The 20,091-nt window shown below is 43.2% G+C and overlaps 1 protein-coding gene across 3 annotated transcripts in view; it reads right to left on the reverse strand.

The window, feature by feature from the left end:
* Nucleotides 1-20,091, reverse strand: part of LOC125465656 (dedicator of cytokinesis protein 7-like) — a 198,306-nt gene that overhangs the window by 166,240 nt on the left and 11,975 nt on the right. For all 3 annotated transcript variants that reach the window (XM_059638417.1, XM_059638418.1, XM_059638416.1), the window contains exons 2-5: nucleotides 10,182-10,287; nucleotides 9,789-9,964; nucleotides 3,944-4,015; nucleotides 1,381-1,495 (exon numbers count right to left, since the gene is read on the reverse strand). In XM_059638417.1, coding sequence (XP_059494400.1) covers nucleotides 1,381-1,495; nucleotides 3,944-4,015; nucleotides 9,789-9,964; nucleotides 10,182-10,287 — 469 coding nt within the window. The remainder of the gene's footprint in view (nucleotides 1-1,380; nucleotides 1,496-3,943; nucleotides 4,016-9,788; nucleotides 9,965-10,181; nucleotides 10,288-20,091) is intronic.

Here is a 20,091-nt window from a genome sequence, read left to right on the forward strand (position 1 = left end):
CCAACACTTCCTCATTGGTCAAGGGATATGACTCTCACTTAGGGGATTGTACGTTGGCAATAATGCGATATGCGAGAGATCCTGGGGTCAAATTTCCAACAGGTCCTGATTGTTTGTCCAGTTTAAGGCAGCACAATGGCTCAGTGGTTAGCACTGCAGCCTCACAGCGCCAGGGACTTGGTTCAATTCCAACCTCGGGTGACTGACTGTGTGGAGTTTGCACATTCTCCCTGGGACTGCATGGATTTCCTTCAGGTGCTCCGGTTTCCTCCCACAGTCCAAAGATAGTTGTTGTTTCCTGAGGATGGTGGGTTTCAAGACCAGGAGGCACATGTTTAAGGTGAGAGAACAAAGGTTTTAAAAAAGACATAAGAGGCAATTTTTTTTACACAGAGGGTGGTTCGCATCTGGAATGAACGTCCTGAGAAAGTGGTGGATGTGGGTACAATCATATTGTTTAAAAGTCATTTGGATAGGTACGTGAGTAGGAAAGGCTTGGGTGGATATGGGCCAGGAGTAGGCAGGTGGGACTGGTTTTGTTTGGGATTATATTCAGCATGGGCTGGTTGGGCTGAAGGGTCTGTTTCTGTGCTGTGCAGGTTAGGTAGATTGGTCATGCTAAAAATTGTTCATAGTGTCCAGGGTGTGTAGGCTAAGTGGATTAGCCATGAGAAATGCAGGTTTACAGGGATAGGGTAGGAGGAACAGGTCTGGGTTGGACACTATTCAGACAGTCAGTGTGGACTCGATGGGCTGAATGACTTGCTTCCACTCTGTAGGGATTACATGATTCTATGACCTCTGGAGCAGGTGGAACTTGACTTCAGGTCTCCTCGCTCAAAGATGGGGACACCTCAACGGCAGCAAAATAACTCTTTGAAGCTCTGTTCATTCACAGACTTGATTGCAAAGCTGAAAGATGCGTTAGAAACAAACCAGTGAAATACAAGGCCCCAAAACACAACAGAAGTGAAAAGAAACATTTCTGTGGCAATTGTCAGAAGTGTGACTGATCATAAAGCTTCTTGATCACAGAACAAAGCTACCATCAGAAAGCAAATTATATCAAAGTGTGCAACAATTTCCATCGCAAAATCCAGTCATTGCACAGAGAATCTATGAAGGTACCACACTGTACAACTTTCATAAAATGCACATTGTTCCCCCAGCCAGCTGATTTATTAAAGCCTGCCCTCCCTGCCCCACCATCATTGCCATAAGTCCTGCTATAATTCACATGACACCAGCCTCGAAATAAAATGTTGTAGCTGTTGTTTACAGCTCTCAGTTGTTCACGCTGGGAGTGTTTTCCGGAGGAGTATTTTACTATGCAACACTTCTTGGTACTTGGTTCTCTTGCTACACAAGGAGGGTACTTACATGCCAGCATAGGTGGAGATTTGGCTTCTCAGTACTGAAGCTTTCATCACACTCAAACACTTGATGAGGAAGGTTCAGTCCTTTCCTCCGACTCCCAATGCTGCACTTTTGATACCTGGGGGAGAGAGTGAGAGAGTGTATGTGTATGTGTGTGTGTGAGAGAGAGAGAGAGAGAGAGAGAGGGAGGGAGAAATCAAGAACATGAATTATACTGAACTCAGCTGCCTACATGATTGGTATCCCTACAACACCTCAAATGTTCATCGCAACACTGCCCCTTCACTGTCACCCAGCTAACAGCCTGAAACTACCTCCCGAACAGTATTGTAGAAGAAACCCAGTAATTGAAAATGAGGGACTGCAGATGTTCATGGAGACAGCTCACCATCAGCTTCTCAAGAGCAAGAAGAAAAACAGCCAGCCTTGCCAGCAATGCCCACATTCCTTGAATCAAAAACAACAAATACAATGCCAAAAACTGGATTTTCATGTACAATAAATGATAAATGTGCAGTGGACATTCCTGAAACAAGCAGGCTACGTTATTATTGTGACAGCTCCTGTCACATCACTATACTACCCTTTCCCTTGCTATTCATAACTTTTTGCACAGTATTTTACTAAAATAGTAATCACGATATGTGATTAAAAGCCATACAAGGTTTTATATTTCCTCATCTCTGCTATCTCCAAATCAGAGTTAGTCAAGCTCCCCCTAACCTCTCATTTATTGGAGACAGTAAGGACTGCAGATGCTGGAAGGCAGAGTCAATAGATGTGAAGCTGGAAAAGAACAGCAGGTCAGACAGCATCCAAGGAGCAGGCAAGTCAACGTTTCAGGGTGGAACCCTTCGTCAGGACTGGGGAAGGGGAGAGGAACCCAAAAATACCTAGAGGGAGGGGGTAGAGCTGGAGCTAGGGTAGGTGGGATGATGATAGGTGGTTGCAGATAGATGGTTATTGTGATTGGTCAGAGGGAAAGGTAGAGCAGATAGGTGAGTAGGAAGATAGACAAGGTGGGTCTAGGAGGTAAGAAGGAAGATGAGGGCTGGACATGGGATAAGGCTGGGGTTGGAGGGATTTTGAAGCTGGTGAGGTCAATATTGAGGCCATTGGGCTGTAAACTGCCAAGGCTCCCTTTGCTCCAAGCCAGCCTCACTATTAAAGCGGGGAGCAGTGGTTGTATGGCGAACTGACCGCTACATCACTGAGGCCAGACCCTAACTCTCTGACACTTCCTCCTACTATCCCCTCGATCATGGCCCCATCTCTGATCACCAAGCCATCTTCTATCAGACCTCATAATTTCAGGAGATCTCCCGTCCGCCACCAACCCCGCACCACCCGTTTCTGTGTCCTATGCAAAATCCACAAACCCAACTGCTCTGGTCGACCCATTGTCTCTGCTTGCTCCTGCCCCACCGAACTCATCTCCTCCTACCTCAACTCCATTCTTTCCCCTTTGGGCCAGGAACTCCCTACCTACATTAGTGAGACAACTCCACGTTTTCCAAAACTTTCAATTCCCTGGCTCCCAACAACTCATCTTCACCGTGAACATACAATCCTTGTACACCTGTACGCTCACATGGAGGGGTTAAAAGCCCTCTACTTCTTCCTCTCCCATATGGCCAACCAGACCCCCACCAACACTCTAATTCGCTTGGCAGAACCGGTTTTCACCTTCAGCAAGTTTTCCTTTGACTCCTCCCACTTCCTACAAACCAAAGGTGTGGCTATAGGCACCCACATGGGCCCAAGCTATGCCTGCCTTTTTGCAGGATTCATTGAACAGTCCCTCTTTTGCAACTACACTGGCACCGTCCCTCACCTCTTTCTCTGCTGTATTGATGACTGCATCGGGGCTGCCTCATGGTCCCGTGAGGGGCTCCAGCAGTTCATCAACTTTACCAACACCTTCCACACTGCCCTCAAATTCACCTGGGTCATTTCTAACATGTCCCTCCCCTTCCTGGACCCCTTCGTCTCCACCTCCATAAACTGACTCACCACTGACATTCATTTCAAACCCACTGACTCCCACAGCTACCTCAACTGTACCTCCTCTCACCCACCCTCCACTAAAAGCGCTAGCCCATGCTCCCACTCTTCCGTCTCTGTCGCATCTGCTCCCAGGATGAGCCATTGTACTCCGGGACAAACCAGCTATCCTCCTAGTTTAGGGACTGTCATTTCCCCTCCTCTGTAATTAAGGTTGCCCTCAAATGCATCTCCTCCATTTCCCACATTTCCGCTCTCAAACCCCCTCCTCCCACCCAACAACAATAAGGATGGAATTCCCTTCGTCCTCACGTACCAGCCCACCAACCTCAGAATCCAATGCATCACCCTCCGACATTTCCGCCACCTACAATCAGACCCAACCACCAAAAAGATATTTCCTTGCCCTTCCCTGTCCGCTTTCCACGGCGAACACTCATTCGTCAGCTGTACACTCCCCACCAACTTTTCCACTACACTTGTTACCTTTCCCTGCAACCACAAGATGTGCATTCACCTTGATCCTTGGCTGCACTAGTTGAGATGATAATATTTAACTTACCGCCTCATAACTGTCAGCCAATTCTTGGTGTAAGTCTTGACACATGATCTCACCTGCGGGGTCAGGTTATTCCTGTAAAGGCAAACGTGAAGTGGATTACTTATTGCCGTCAAAAGGTACAACAGGGAGGGAAGGAAAAAGAAAACAAAGTATGCACTTATTTGCATAGCATATCCTGAGGGCAACCAAAATGTTTCAGCATTAAAGGAAGTGCTGTGCACCAGTTGGCAGCCATCTTGTCCACAGCAATTTCTTGCAGATGATAATGAGATTGATGACCAATTACAAAAACAGAAGTTGCTGGAAAAACTCAGCAGGTCTGCCAGCATCTGTGAAGTAAAAAATCAGAGTTAACGTTTCAGGTCCAGTGACCCTTCCTCAGTTCCGGATCCGAAAGGCTAACTCTGATAGCTGAAGAAAGAATGCTGCCCAGAAAACAGGGAAAGCTCCCTATTCTAATACAGATTCTCTCACATCTCAGAATCGCAGATTTGCTACAGCACAGGAGGCGGCATTTGGCCTTTCGGGCCTGCACTGCTCCTGTGCCTAGTGCCAGTCTCAATCTCCTGCCTTTTCCCCATATCCCTGAACACCATTTCTATCCAAATAATCAGCCAATGCCCATTATACCCTCTGTACATGAACAGGGAGGTGGGCACTCAGGTTAACATTTTATCTGAAGAACAACACCTTCAACAATATGGCAACACCTTCAACAATATGGCACACACCCAGCACAGTGTCCCACTTAGCTTGTGTATCAAAATTCTAGAGTGGGGCTTAAATCTAAATCTTTCTAATTCTGAGGTAAAAGTGTCTCATTCCATACATGCTCCACTCTGAGTGAAAAAGTTACCCCCTCGGGTCCTTTTTAAATCTTTCCCCTCTCACCTTTAAACTATGCCCTCTAGTTTTGGACTCCCCACCCGAGGAGAAAGACCTTGGCTAATCACCCTATTCATGCCCCTCATAATTTTATAAACTGCTACAAGGTCACCGCTCAGCCTCCAACACTCCAGGTAAAAAGCCCAGCCTATTCTGTCTCTCCCTATAGCTCAAACGCTCCAGTCCGGGCAACATCCTGGTAAATCTTTTCCACACCTTCTCAAGTTTAGCAAGTTTTCCCATAGAAGGTGGACTGGCATTGCATGCAGTGTTCTAAAAGGGGCCTCACCAAGGTCCTATACAGTCGCAATATGACATCCCAGCTCCTATACTCGATGTTATGATCAGTGAAGGCAAGCATACCAATCACCTTTTTCAGCGCCCTGTTTACCTGCAACTCTACTTTCAATTAACTGTGCACCTGAGCGCCAGTACTCTTTGTTCAGCAACACTTCCCAGGTGCCTACCATTAGCTCTATATGTCCATCCCTGGTGTGCCTTACCAACATACAACACCTCACATTGATCTAAATTAAACTCCATTGACCACTCCGTAGGACATTGGCCCATCAGAACGAGGTCCCACTGTACTCTGAGATAATCCTCACTGTTCACTACACTACCTATTTTGATGTCATCTGCAAATGTACTAACCATATCTCTAATATTCACATTCAAATCATTTATAGAAAAGACAAAAAGCAGTGGACCCATCACTGATGCTTGTGGCATACTGCTAGTCACAAACCTACAGTCTGAAAAGCAACCCTCAATCACCACCCTCTGTCTCCTATTTTCAAGCCAATTTTATATCCAATTGGCTAGATCCCCTGGGTTCTAAGTGATCAAACCTTACTAACCAGTCCACCATGCAGAACCTTGTTGATTGCCTTGCTGAAGTCCATAACGACAACGTCTCTGACTCCATTAATTTTCTTTGTTAGCTCTTCACAAACTCAGTCAAATTAGTGAGACACAATTTCCCATGCTCAAAGCCATGTTAACTATCCCTAATCAGTCCCTGTCTTTCCAAACACATATAAATACTGTCCCTCAGAATCCTCTCCAACAACTTACCCACCACCAACACAAGGTTCACCAATCTGTAGTTCCCAGGCTTTTCCTAACAGCTTTTCTTATATAATGACACATTAGCCAACACCAACCTCCCCCCCACCAAGTTTTTCAGCACCTCACCCATGGCTATCAATGACACAAATATCTCAGCAAGGGACCCAGCAATCTCTGCCCCAGCTCCCCACAAAGTTCTGGGATACATTGATCAGGTTGTAGGGACTTATCTGACTTTGTGCATTTTAACACCTACAGCACCTCCTCTTCTCTAATATGGACTCTTTTCAAGACATCACTATTTATTTCCCCAACTTCTCTTGCTTCCATGTTCTTCTCCACAGTAAACACTGATGCAAAATATTTGTTTAATATCTCACCCATCTCTTGTGTTTCCACACATAAAGATCAACATGGCTGTCTAAGTGGCCTTATTTTCTCCCTAGTTACTGTTTTGCCATTAATGTACTTACAGAATCTCTTTGGATTCTCCTTAACTCTATTTGCCAAAGCGACCTCATGTTCCATTTTGCCTTCCTGATTTCCATTTTAAGTATACTCCTATTGCCCTTATACTCCTTGAGGCACTCATTCGATCCCAGCTTTCTAAACCTGCTATATGCCTCCTTCTTTTTCTTGGAATATTCTCAATATTCAATATTCTCAATATTCTCTAGTCATCCAGCATTCCCTATCCTTACCAGCCTTGGCTCTTTATCCTAACAGGAACATTCTGCCTCTGGACTCTCATTATCTCACTTTTGAAGGCCTCCCACTTCCCAACTGTCCCTTTATCTGCAAATAACCTCCGCCCATAAACTTCTCAAAATTTCAGTTTAATACCATCAAAATTGGCCTTACTCCAGTTTAAAACTTTAACTTTTAGGTCCAGTTTATCCTTTTCCATAACTATTTTAAAACTAATAGAATTATGATCACCAGCCCCAAAGTGCTCCCCCACTGACACCTCAGTCATTTTCCCTGGCTTATTTCCCACCCAAAGATTGGGCTTATCTCCTTCTCTGGAAGGTACGTCCACATATCAGATCAGAAAGTTTTCTTGCACATACTTAAACAAATTCCTCCATATCCAAGCCTCTAATACTACGGCTATCCCAACCTATGTTTAAAAAGTTAAAATCCCTTACCATTACTACCCTATTATTCTTATGCATATCTGAAATCTCCTTATTTATTGGTTTCTCATTTTCTCGCTAACTATCAGGAGCTCTATAGTACAATCCCAATAAGGTGATAATCCCTTAATTATTTCTCAGTTCCACCCATATAACTTCACTGGACCATCTCCCAGGAATATCCTCCCTCAGTACAGATATAATGTTATCCCTAATCAAAATTGCCACTCCCCCTCCTCTCTTGCCTCCCTTTCCATTCTTCCTATAGCATTTATACCCTGGAACATTAAATTGCTAGCCCTGTCCATCTGTGAGCCACGTTTCTGTAATAACCATAATATCCCAGTCCCATGTTCCCAACCATGCACTGACTTCATCTGCCTTCCCTGTCAGGCCTCTTGCATTAAATGAAATGCAATTTAATTTATCAACCTTGCCTCATTATCTGCCATGCTCTTGCCTGCCTTGACTATTAGACTTGCTGCCATTATCTATAGCACCAGCCTTTGCCTTTTTTCTTTTGTCACTGTCATTTTGATTCCCCTGCCTATCCTTTACTAGTTTAAAGTCTCCCGCAAGGATATTGGTCACCTTCCAATTCAGGTGGAACCAGTCCTCTCATATGGGTCATTTTTACCCCAGAAGAGATCCAAATGGTCCAAAATTGTGAATGTTTGCCCCCTGCACCAACTCCTCAGCCACACATTCATCTGCTCTATCCTCCTTTTCCTATTCACACCAGCATGTGACACCAATAGTGGTCCCTCAAGGACCTACTTTTTAACCTTCGGCCTAGGTTCCCATATTCTCTCCGCAGAACCTCATCCCTTTCCCCACCTATGTCACTGGTATCACCTTGCACATCAACCCCCTGCTTGTCACTCTCCCATTTCAGAATATTCTGCACCCTCTCCAAGACATCCTTGATCCTGACACTAGGGGGACAACACATCATCCTGATGTCTCACTGATGGCACCAGAAACGTGAGCCTGTGACCCAGACTACAGAGGCCCCTGTTATAATTGATTGCTTGGAACCTGATATACCCCTCATTAAGGTAGAGCCAGTCACGGTAGCAGAAACCTGGCTGTTAGTGCTAAGCTTCCCTGAGAGACTATCTCTCCCTACAGTATCCGAGACGGCATGCCTGTTTGAAATAGGAATAGCCCTAGCTACCACTCCTACCATTCCTTGTGGTCAACCTGCTACCAGGCTGTGTGTGGTTTTTGTACTTGCCATTCCGTTACATTCACTTGTTCCTGTAAACTCCTCATTGCCTCTAGCAAGGCTATTTAATGGACAATTAATTAGCGCATTTGCTAAAACATTTTAAAGTTGGTGAAAATATTTTGTTATAAATTAAAATTAAAGGAACAATTGAGAGAATTGGTGAAAGCAACCACCACGGGCCAGGGAATAGAAGTGGTATTGTGCTCATTGCTAACTTTTATTTTCACTCAGCACAGGGAAGTTCAGCATTTGACACATTGCTTTGGAAACTGCACCAATGACTGAGTGGAAACCAAAAAGCCACAGTGCTCACCTTCTCCATTTGTCACAAACACTGGCAGTTAGTGTCACTGAACTAAAAAGACAAGAGAGTCCAGAACTGACTACCATTAAAATGTTTCAGGGCACACCGCAGGCAGGGCCAAGAGCAGTCTAACTGAACTGGGTTCAGCAAAGGGGGAAGGTGGTTTGCAAACCCCCAGCAATTGATGGGTATAGGTGTCACTGGCTAGGCCAATTGACCTGGAGGAGGTGGTGGTGAGCTGCTTTCCCTGAAATGCTACAGTCCTTGGAGTGTGGGTACACACAGCTGTTAAGGAGGGTCTTCCAGGATTTTAACTGAGCAACAGTGAAGGGCTGTTAATATGGTTCCGGTTTAGGATGGTGTGGGGAATTTGAAGGCAGTGATGTTCCCATGCATCTGCTGCCCTTGTCCTTCTAGAAGGTCAAGATATGAATTTGGAAGGTGCTGTTGGAGGAGGCTTTGTGAGTGACTGAAGTGCATCTTGTAGATAGCACACACTTGCTACAATGTGTCAGTGGCAGAAGGAGTGAATGTTAAACGTAGTGAATAGGATGAATATCAGGCAGGCGGCTTTGTTCTGGATGGTGTTAATGTTATTGTAGTTGTACACATTCAGACAAGTAAAAAATATTCTGTCACTTTCCTTAGCTGTGTCTTGTAGTTAGCAGACAGACATTGGGGAGACAGGAAGTGTGGTATTTGCCAAAGAATTCCTATCCTCTGACCCACATTTTTTTGCCTACAGTAATTTTTACTATTGGTCCAGTTCAGTGTCTAGTCAATGGGAACCCCCAGGAGTTTGGTAGCTGGGGATTTAATGATGGTAATGGCATTGAACATAAAGGTGTGATGGTTAGATTGTCTCTCTTGGTGGGAATGGTTACTGCCTGTACTCACGTGGTACAAAGTGTACAAAGGGGAGGTGCAGCACACGAGTGAGTGGCAGCTGCATACAACAACATCTCAAAGAAAAATACAGCTGAAGATTACATAATAAAATTACCCACGTGTTACGAGAGCAAAACACTGATACGTACAACAGTGCATTACAACAGGAAGCCGCATGTGTACATACCAGCTTGCAACCAGCACAGGACAAAAATACTTTTGTATTCATCGTAACCCGTCCTTAATTTGTTTTTATCAAATGATTAAAAATCATAAAAACTGAAGTATCAATATAACTCCACATTGTATTTTATTCTGAATCATTCTTACCAATCGTCGGGCACAGCAGGGTTAACAGTCCGGTACAGTCGAGGTGATAATGTGACCTCAATATCATCTTTGGGGAAATCCACTAGATTCTCCAGTGATCCCAACTCAGAACTTGCCATTTGATTGGATATATGTGCCTCAAAATCTAAGGGCTCCACACAGTCAAAACTGAAAGGCTAAAAAACAAACAGAGTTAGATGACAGCAGTCAGAAAGAAAGAATTCCATTGAAACAGCACCACAAGATCTTCAAAAGTGCTTCGTAGCCAGTAGAATGTGGCTATTATTGTAGTATGGGGAAAACACGGCAACTGAATTGCTGCTGTTTATGGGTGAACTCTGTAAATCTTTATCGGCTGTGAAACACTATTTATCAGCCATTGGTGATACTCACAATGTCACAGGATGGTGTTGTGGATGGGCTGAGTTCTCGCACATCTGTCAATGAAGTCCTTTTGAAGTGCGGTACAAACAGCTTCAACTCACCAGTGGCAGCTTTGCTGTAAAACAGACAGACAAACTCATTCTTCAAGCAAGAACCTGCAGTTGGACAGTTTCTTCCAGGCCTTTGTGAAGCCCCAAAGCCTTTCGTTCTCTTATAAGCACAGGTACAGCTAGTTCCCACAGCAGCACGAGATGATTAATGGTGTCTATTGAGGGACAAATGTTGGCCAAGACTCAAGGAGTAATCTCCTGCTGCTCCATCAATAGAATCACAAGATTTTTTATATCCACCCAAAGAGGAAGATAGATTTCAGTTTGTGCAGTGGATACAGCAAAAATCTCTCACACTGTGCTGATGTTTCAATGGATTATACACTCAGGTCCTGGATAGGTCTCAAATCCATCACCTTCTGACCAACTGAGCCAAAAGGTGAGACAGATTAGAGCTCCTTACCCCACCCCACCCTCTAGATTTCTCTTTTCCCTACCCAAAAGTTTCCAGCTTTTATCAGTTCCTTTTCTGTGTTTACCTCCAGCAATGGATATTCATTAATGAGCCCAGCTGGTGAATATCAGCAACACCAATTTGCATTGATATCACATTGGAAAATTATGCAGAGGGCTTTACAGAAGCTTAATCAAAAGGAAATGAATGCAGAATCAAAAAAAAAGAGCTTTTAAGAGCGGTAAATAAGTTTTTAAAAAGGATCTTAAAGGAGGGAAGGGAGGGAGAAAACAGTGATGGCTGCGGGATGATTTTCACAGCCTAAAGCTAATGGTGGAAGCGGTGAGTAGGCCATACAGGAGATTAGAATCAGAAGGATGTGAACCTGGAGGGAATGAGATGTGGAGTTGTACAATTGAAGGAGATTATAGCAAATGGTGAGACGATGAAAGGATTCAACTATAAAATTATAGAACGATACAGCACAGAAAGAAAGCTCTTGTGGTGCAGCAATAGTTTACCTACATCTGAGCCTGGAGACCTGGGTTCAGGTCCTACTTGCTCCCGTCATAACCCATCTGAGCAAATGTTTTAAAATATCTATAGCACAGACACAGGCCACTTGGGAGTCGTACCGGTGTTGGCTCTTTGAAAGAACTGCCCAGCTGGTTCCATTCTCTGGTTCCTATCCATGATCATGCATTTCAGTTTCACTTTGTGTATTTATCCAGTTCCTTCTTGAATGTAACCATTGAATTGACTCTAACTGGTTGTGCAATCAAATATTTCACATTACCTATGATTCTTTCACCACGGTGTGCCCTCTGATTGCCAGCTGCTCTGGCACTCATTCGATACAAAAACCTACATGATTCAAACAGATATAGCAAATTTCCTTTTAACCTCCTCTGTTCCAAACAGACAGCAATCCTAACTTCTCTAACATCAGCATAACTGGAGTTCTTCATCACTGGGATCATTCTAATAAATCTCTTCTGCACTCTTTTATAAAGTCTTGCTAGCTTTCCTAAAGTAAGGTACCTACAAATGAACATGATATACCAGGATATAAATTTTTAACTTGTCATGCCAGGAGGGCTTCAATGAATGAAGATAAGCGAATGCAGGGATGACGGGTTAATGCATCACAGTGAGTCATAGAGTAATACAGCACTGAAACAGGCCTTTCAGCCCAAACTGGTCTGTGCTGACCATGGTGCCCACTCAACTAGTTCCAACTGCCCGCATTTAATCCATATCTCTCTAACTCTTCCCTTCCACGTACCTATCCAAATGTTTTTAAATGGATATGATGTGAGCGAGTCTATACTTCTGTGCTTTTTTGTGGTGTGGAACCCTTGTGAATTGGCACCTGGAGCAGTGATCTTTGGTTGACTGGAGTTTTGAACCTTTAAGGAATAGAATATACTGAAGCTGATACAGCAGACCCTATTGTCAGATTTAACGGGACACTAAGTTAATCAGAGAGGAAGAGAATTCAGAAGATTGCTAGCTTTGTTCTGCTAGGGGAGATTGAGGTTCCAAGAACCCATGTGGAACACTGTGACTGAAATACATTCTGTGTTTCAGATGCTGGCAGCTGAGACAAAGGAAAGCCAGTGAGCAGAAGCAGCTAAAAGTAATGTTGGTCACCAGATGTTGGGGTGCAACCTTGTGAATGCAGTGAGATACAGTGTCAAGACAGGAGACTGAGCAGCTGGGTGGTGAGCAGTGCATAAGTTATTCTGATTTTGAGACTTGTTGCCTAGCAATTACTTGCAGAGAAAAAGGAGAACGGGATAGTCTCCAGGCCAGCTATGAGCTGTTATTGAAAGATATCAGAGGCTCGATCTTCAAAAGCAGGGAGCTGAAATCTCTTCTATGAAAGACAAAGATTTAAAGTTTTTTTGTGATTTACAGAGATCAGTGATCTCTCTTTGGGACATGTGGTGGTAGCCATCTTGGTTGTGCTGACAGTGTTTCAATCATAGTCTGGTATGAATTCATTTTTGCCTCATGTCAATTCTTTTGTTAAAGTTTAAGATGGACAGCAATGGCTGTTTACTGTGCATTGTTGACTCTTGAAAAGGAACAATTCTTCTGTTTGTTTAACGTGGGAAAACCTTGTGATTTTAATCACTTACTAAGTAACCAGAATTTCTAATTTCATATACTTTAAAACACAATTATCTATTCCTAAATTGAATCTTAGAATATGAGGGTTATAACCACGACCTGAAGGGAAAAAAAAGGTCTCTGGTCTGGAATAATGGGCAGAAGATTCTTGAATGAACTAAAATTTCTATCAGGTCGACCAAGGGGTTCAATGGTTAAACCTGATAGTGTTGATGACATGGGTGAGGATTTCAAGTGAAACTGAGATGGAATAGGGAGCGAGGAGGGCGATGACATCGAGGTAATTAATTGCAGGTGGTCTTGATGGAGAAGCTACAAAATAAGAAAATCTACTTGGCCAAGTAGCTGCCAAGGCAACCAACAATCTAGTTGAACCTGTCAGCAGAATGAAATTGCTGCTGGGGGTAAGCAGTTATCGTGGTTAATGCTGAAGACTGGTTCTAATCATCTCAATGATTTGCTGCAGGAAATGGCAACTTACCCAATAATGGATGTCAGGGAACCAATTACATGGAAGAGTGGTAAGGAGAAATGATGGAAAAGGGGATCTTTGTGCTATCAGTGTACATAAGGAAGCTGTCTACTTGATGTTGGAAGAAGGGAAGTGGATACTGGTGTAAGTGCACATGCCGTCTCATTTTGCTTTTACTGAGTGACCAAATGAAACACAAGATGTGCTGATTTCAATCTAATTATACCCTTTCTAATTTTGACACCGAGAATTTTAGTGTAAGCCCTGCATTGTAGATGCTTGATGTTAGCCTCTGGACTGTAGCTGTTTGTCTGTCTAGTGTTTGCCATGTCCGATGCTGGTAATCCTGGATTGACAGCCCTGGTTTATATATTTCTTTCTCACCAGCCCAAGGCATTTGACCAGGTTTGACTTACTCTCAGCGTTTTGGTGTTACAGGTTGGCACATGCTGCTTACTGCTCACAGACTGGAATGTGCCATCTGACGGGTGACACTTGCCACCTGGTGTTCACTGGCTGCCCTCACTGGTGTGGTTTTGGGCTGGTCATTCACACTTGGACCAGACACAGAAAGTGATGGAGAAGCTCAGCAGGTCTGGTATCATCTGTGGAGGGAAAAACAGTTAATTTTCTGAGACTGGTTTGACTCTGCTTCAGAATCAAATTCTGAATTTTGCTTTTATCATTAGGCACTTGGCATTGGTCATCTGGTGCTCATTGGTGGTACATAGGAACAGAAGTAGGCCATTCAGCACCTCGGACAGGTTCCATCATTTAACGAGATCATGGCTGATCTGTAGCCTGATTTAACTTTGGCCCATATCCATTAATATATTTTGTTTAACAAAAAATTATCATTTCAGATTTAAAATTATTTCTCAGTTGGTGCTTATGGACTGGTAAAACGTCTCTGTTTGAAAGTTGACCTTTGTCTTCTGCCAGGCCCTGTCAGATTCAGCATAGGGAGCATGTAACTTTCCCCATAAACAGGAGGTTGTGTTGATGTTTACATAGCTAGAACATCAGCCTGTGTTATCGGACATGTTCCATTGCTATAGCAATTGTAGTTTTCTTAAATTTAGCTCATTGGTGTCACTTTGTTGAAACATTTTGATCATACTCCAATTATAGCAGCTATGTCCCAAGACACTGGGACCATAAGAAAACACCCAACTGCAGCTTCTATTCCTCTTATTATAGAGGCTAATGTTCTCATTTGCTGCTTTTGATTATTTTTAATCATATAACCAAGTGGATGCAACAAGGCTTTGATTTCTGGACTATCAGCTTGTACTGAGATATGAAGCTTGTCCAATTCATTGAGGAAAAAGAATGGCCCAAAGTGTCCATTGTCAATGAACCCAAGCAAACATTAACTCCAGGCTAATAAAATGTGAGGCTGGATGAACACAGCAGGCCAAGCAGCATCTCAGGAGCACAAAAGCTGACGTTTCGGGCCTAGGCCCTTCATCAGAGCTCTGATGAAGGGTCTAGGCCCGAAACGTCAGCTTTTGTGCTCCTGAGATGCTGCTTGGCCTGCTGTGTTCATCCAGCCTCACATTTTATTATCTTGGAATTCTCCAGCATCTGCAGTTCCCATTATCTCATTAACTCCAGGCCTATGCTTAACTGCAGGTTTGATGGTTACTTTGTTGTCTCTTCACTTGTGTTTAACCTGCTTTGGACTTGGTGGTGGTTTAGGATGAAGGGGTGGTGAGGAAGGATGGATATTCCCTTTGAAAGTGGCAGCTCGGTAATTAAGTATGTTTGGACAGTTCTGGATCCCGTTCCGATGGGGAAGGCACAAAACTTTTCATTGTACTCTCTCCGGCATGTTTAGGAGGGAGGAAATGAAAATTTTGGAAAACGTGAAGTTTTATCTGTATTTGGAAATATACAAATTCTGAGCTTTGGAGAGATTGCAAATCTCTGTCCTGCTCTGTCTCATGGTTAGTATGTCAATGTACATTTAAGAGACTTGCCAGTGACATCAACACTGTATCATAGAATGTGATCTGAGGGTATTAAATCTCATGCTCCATTTTCCTTCACCATTTGATGCATGACACTCCATTGGAAGCATGCTGCTCCATGTAAGCAAACAGCATAATGTTTGGCCATATACTTATATGTACCTAAGGAATGTAATTATGGTATATAATAGTTAGCTTTAATAAAAATCTATTAGATTCTTCAATACCACAATATCCATGCCAGTTTCCAATGTTGCAGGAGATCAATAAGCATTGCTATGTCAGATAAAACACCTGCTGGAGGCACATGTTCTTACCATAGGTAACACTTGTGTCATATTTCGCAGTAGATGAGCAATATATCTATAAGGAACATATTCGTTATGTCATCACCGTTTCATGCCATGTTATCTAATCGTACAAAGTTCTCAGTCTCCATCTTACAGAGCTGTGTCCTCGTATAACACGCGTTGTCTATATGGACTTCAGCAAGGTCTTTGACAAAGTTCCGTGTGGTAGACTGGTTTGCAAGGTTAGATCATTTGTATTCCAGGGTGAGCTAGCCAATTAAAACAAAAATGACTTGAAGGTATGAGGCAGAGTGTGTGCTGGAGGGCCGTTTCTCGGACTGGAGGCCTGTGACGATGTGCCGCAAGGACCGGCACTGAGTCTTTTGCTTTTTATCATTTATATAAATGATTTGGATGTGAGCATTGGAGGTATGGTTAGTAAGTTTGTGGATGACAACAAATTTGCTGGTGGAGTAGACAATGAAGAACATTATTTCAGAGTACAACAGGAAGGAGTGGGCATGCTAAAGGGCCAGTCAGAGATCTGATAAAGTTATTAACAGATATAAATGATTATTATGAACATTGACTAGTTTCTTCCTCTCTTTAGGTCAGACTTGAAATTGGATTTGGGGTTATTTCCTTTTAAAATGTAACAAAGTGTTTGTTGCTGTGGGTTAGTGTTCACGATGATAGGAAACCAGATTATTGACAAAATGTAACTACTTCTCTGTGACATTTTTCACTTCCCACTTACACAAACCACTGTGAAGAAACTTGGTTGTGGGTAATAAATTGTCGTGTTCAGACAGAAAAACACCCCATTCCTATTGCTATACAAACTCGCCATAACACCTCTCTCCCACGTGGTCTGATTGTTTTACTTCTCAGTTTCTGCGTTTAAATGTGCAGTGCCATCCAAAAAACCCTAGGACTCCACATTAAACTTTAACATCCACGCCTGTCCCAACCATTCCCTGGAAATGACTGCACAACGGATAGATGCTTATGAGGTGTACAGCTCATTATTAATCATGCCAAAGGATTGGGCAGCCAAAACTATTCAGCTTAGGTTTATAATTTGTCTTAAAATTAAATAAAAATCATTCATCTGGCCCAAACAGTCTGGTTTCTTGTAAGGACTGCACAATCCCCTTTCCACTAGGTTGACCCATTGCATCAGGTAGGAGCTTCAGTGCTTCCAAAGTTGACAAGCGAGGCAGTATTTTAAGACAGATATCTGGTGAAAGATGTAATCAAGGGCACGAATAAGGTTTGGTATTGTTTAACATTGTGACTAATCAGAAACATCTTAAATGTTTCCTCATTCTATGCATTCCAACATGTGTAATCATTCACCTTGTACTAAAAATAATTGTTGCACAGAGGCTAAAAAAAATGGTAAGGACATGCAAGTGAGATGCCTGGGAGAATAGAAAAAAATGCAGGAGAACAACATTGCAATTACAGAAAGATTCTTTTTTAAAAGAAAGAGGCTTAAGCTCAATAACTAGGGGAAAACCCATCCGGTTTAAATTCTGAGTAGCTTTAAGGTATAAGGCAGCCATTATGACACATCTTCTAGCTCCTGAACGTGGTCCCCCATCTTTCTGTTTTATACTTCGGTACTTCTGTTCTTTTTTCTTTAGTTCTTCTATGTTATTCATTCTCTCAAAAGAAATCTTCAAGTTGCATTGACGCATATACTGTAGGAATGCTATTAAAATATAATGTGCCATAACCACCTTTTGAAATGTACACATCCTTAAAGAAATGAAATCTACAGAGGCAGAATCCCATAGGGTGTAACGTGATCTGGGCTATGGTGAGATGTGAGGCAGAATCAGATGGACAGTTCACCAAGGCCATCTTTTATGCGTTTCACAAGTGGTGAGGTGAGTTTCTTGCTCGGCAGTAATGAGTTGCCAATTTAACGGATAAATGCTTGTTTAATGCCTCATTGATGGTCCAACATGCCTTATTAATGTTCAGCTTGTGATCTTACCAAATTCACCAAACAAGTCAGATGGTGGCAAAACTCTGACGTGGAAAGCAGAGCGCTCACCTCATGGATTCAGCTTGCCATTTGTTCCCAACAACCTCATGTTGCACACTTGGCAATGATAAAATTTCAGGATACATTCTGTGGACATTGGTATGTATTGGATGCCAGCCTCTTCAGAATCTTTGTGAAACATCTCCACATACAGAATGTTTCCGCACTTCAATACTGCATCTTAGGCTGTGACAGAAACCCTCATTGTAATGCTGCAGCAAGGGGACTATGCACTCAGGGTTACACACCCAGCTCATGGGCTGGGCCAGACTACATCTCCAGATGCTGCTGTAGCACACACTCACTTTGAGCCTATCTGGATACTCGCAGCATCTTTGCCTTTGCCCTGATTTTTCATGCTTTGACCCCCTCAGCCAGAGATACCAGGTTCGTGTTACTTCTGTCTTGTCTTTCCCTGTGCAGACACAAAGCCAGGAAGCTTGTCATGGTCTCAATTCAAGTCAAGGGGGACAGTCTTTGCTCTGAAAGTCCAGCACTTCCGGGCACAGGAAGCCAAGAGTAGTCTTTGATACCATTCCAGGGCCGCACAGGGTACCCAGAGTCAAGATTTTCTCTACGCCAGAGGTGGGGAGCTATACATCAGGCAATCCACCAACTATCTTTCCTACTTTTGCCCTATTGTGATCAGTTTCACTTATGGAATGAGACAGAGGGCAGGTATGAAGGGATAAACAAGTGAGTGGCATAGCTGTTAATTTTGGTGCAAGCAGGAAGCTGACTTGAATGTGTGAATAGACAGTGCAGAGGACTTGCATGGTTAGTGGTGTCCAGGAGGCGACTGCAGATGAGAGATTAGTGACAGCTTTTGTGGGAAATGTGTACAGTACAAGGAAAAACAAAACGGGTGTGAGGTGTTCGGAGCGAAGATGGCACCTATGCTGACGGAATGGGGAAGGTGCTGCACATTCCTCCAGATGGCAAAGACTGCCTTAATATGGGTGGCAAAGTTAGAATAGGCAGGCATGGTCTGCTGGTCCTGGCCTCCTCTGCTAGTCCTGGTGGGAGAGAAAGAGGCCTATGCACCACCTCATTCAGCAGGACCACCAAGATCCTGACCACAAAGCAAAATGCCAACCAGCCCCGCTGTCTGCCATGTCCAGGGCAGAGGCCAGGAACCATGCAGAGCAGCTGTGGACCAACTGCACTTGTCCGGGTGCACAATGAGCACTTGAAGATAGCACGGTCACCATCCTGGTGAATGTTGGCAATTTCGGGACATCCACTGAGTGGCCAGATGTTGAGAATGGCGCATGTTCAGATGGGGCTGGAGTTGGATGTGAGAGATCCTATAGATGAGGGGTAGGTAATTAATGAGGCAAATCTGGTAAGTTATGGGAGAGAACTCAGTCAGCCTCTTGGCAAAAAATACTCCAACAAAACTCAGTACAACTTGAACTTAACCAAATAAAAGTGAAATTCAGCCCTACATAACAAGGAAACATACCAAAAGTTGGGTTACATAGTCTAAAATTATCAGCTAGTCTCAGGGAACCTGCAACAGACCCTAAACGTATTGAACCACAAAGATCTAATGGAAAGGGAAGTAACAGAGCAGTACTACAACAATCACACGCCTTGAAGCCAAGTTAAAAGCAAACTAACAATCTCCACGCATAAGAATTACACATGGTGTAAATGGTCATTAAAATTCACACATTACTGACCAGCAAACACTCACTCCTAATAAGAAAAAGATATAAATAAAGTCCGACCTATAGGCAGTGAGAGAGCAGGCAAGAGAGACAGACATACAGACAGCAACAGAGTCACAGAGAAGGGGAAAGAGAGACAGAGACAGGGAGACAGAGAGAGATGATACGAACACTTCCAGCAAATAGGACATTGCATGCAACAGCAACAAATGTTCAAGCCTAATTACCACACACTAAGTTACTCTGAATTCTGGGCAAGTACATACTCTAAATTTATTTACTGATTTAATCTATATAAACTTTTAGTTCAAGTTTGATTGTTGACCTGTTCTAAGGTAAAAGACCTAACTCAGGAGAAGAAGTAAAGGTGCTACAATTCAGTCAGACTAGTGACAGCTGCTGGAAAGGAAGTGAGTATGGACAAAATGGGGCTGCCTGGTAACTGTGGTGATCACTGTCTAACATGAACAAATATCTGTAGGATAGCTAGGAGCCATGGAATACATACATCAGATACAGCCATCATGAAAAAACAAACAAGAGAATTCTAAGCATTTCAGACAAATTTGTAAACCATTTACTGAAAAGAATGACTGCAAAACAATAGTCCTTTTTAAAGAATAGACGGATGGAAATGAACACAGAACTGTGACCTTATACTTGGGGATGGGTCAGGGCATCTCACTGGTTACACTCAAATAGAATGTCACATTTAAGACATTACAGGTCAAGGGTCACTGAGAAACAAACACAAAAGCTTTATTCTGAGCCTCAAGTTCACTGGTATCCATGCAACAAAAACCAAATTGAGCAGC

The sequence above is a fragment of the Stegostoma tigrinum genome, chromosome 30 (genome assembly GCF_030684315.1).
Source record: "Stegostoma tigrinum isolate sSteTig4 chromosome 30, sSteTig4.hap1, whole genome shotgun sequence".
NCBI lineage: Eukaryota > Metazoa > Chordata > Chondrichthyes > Orectolobiformes > Stegostomatidae > Stegostoma > Stegostoma tigrinum.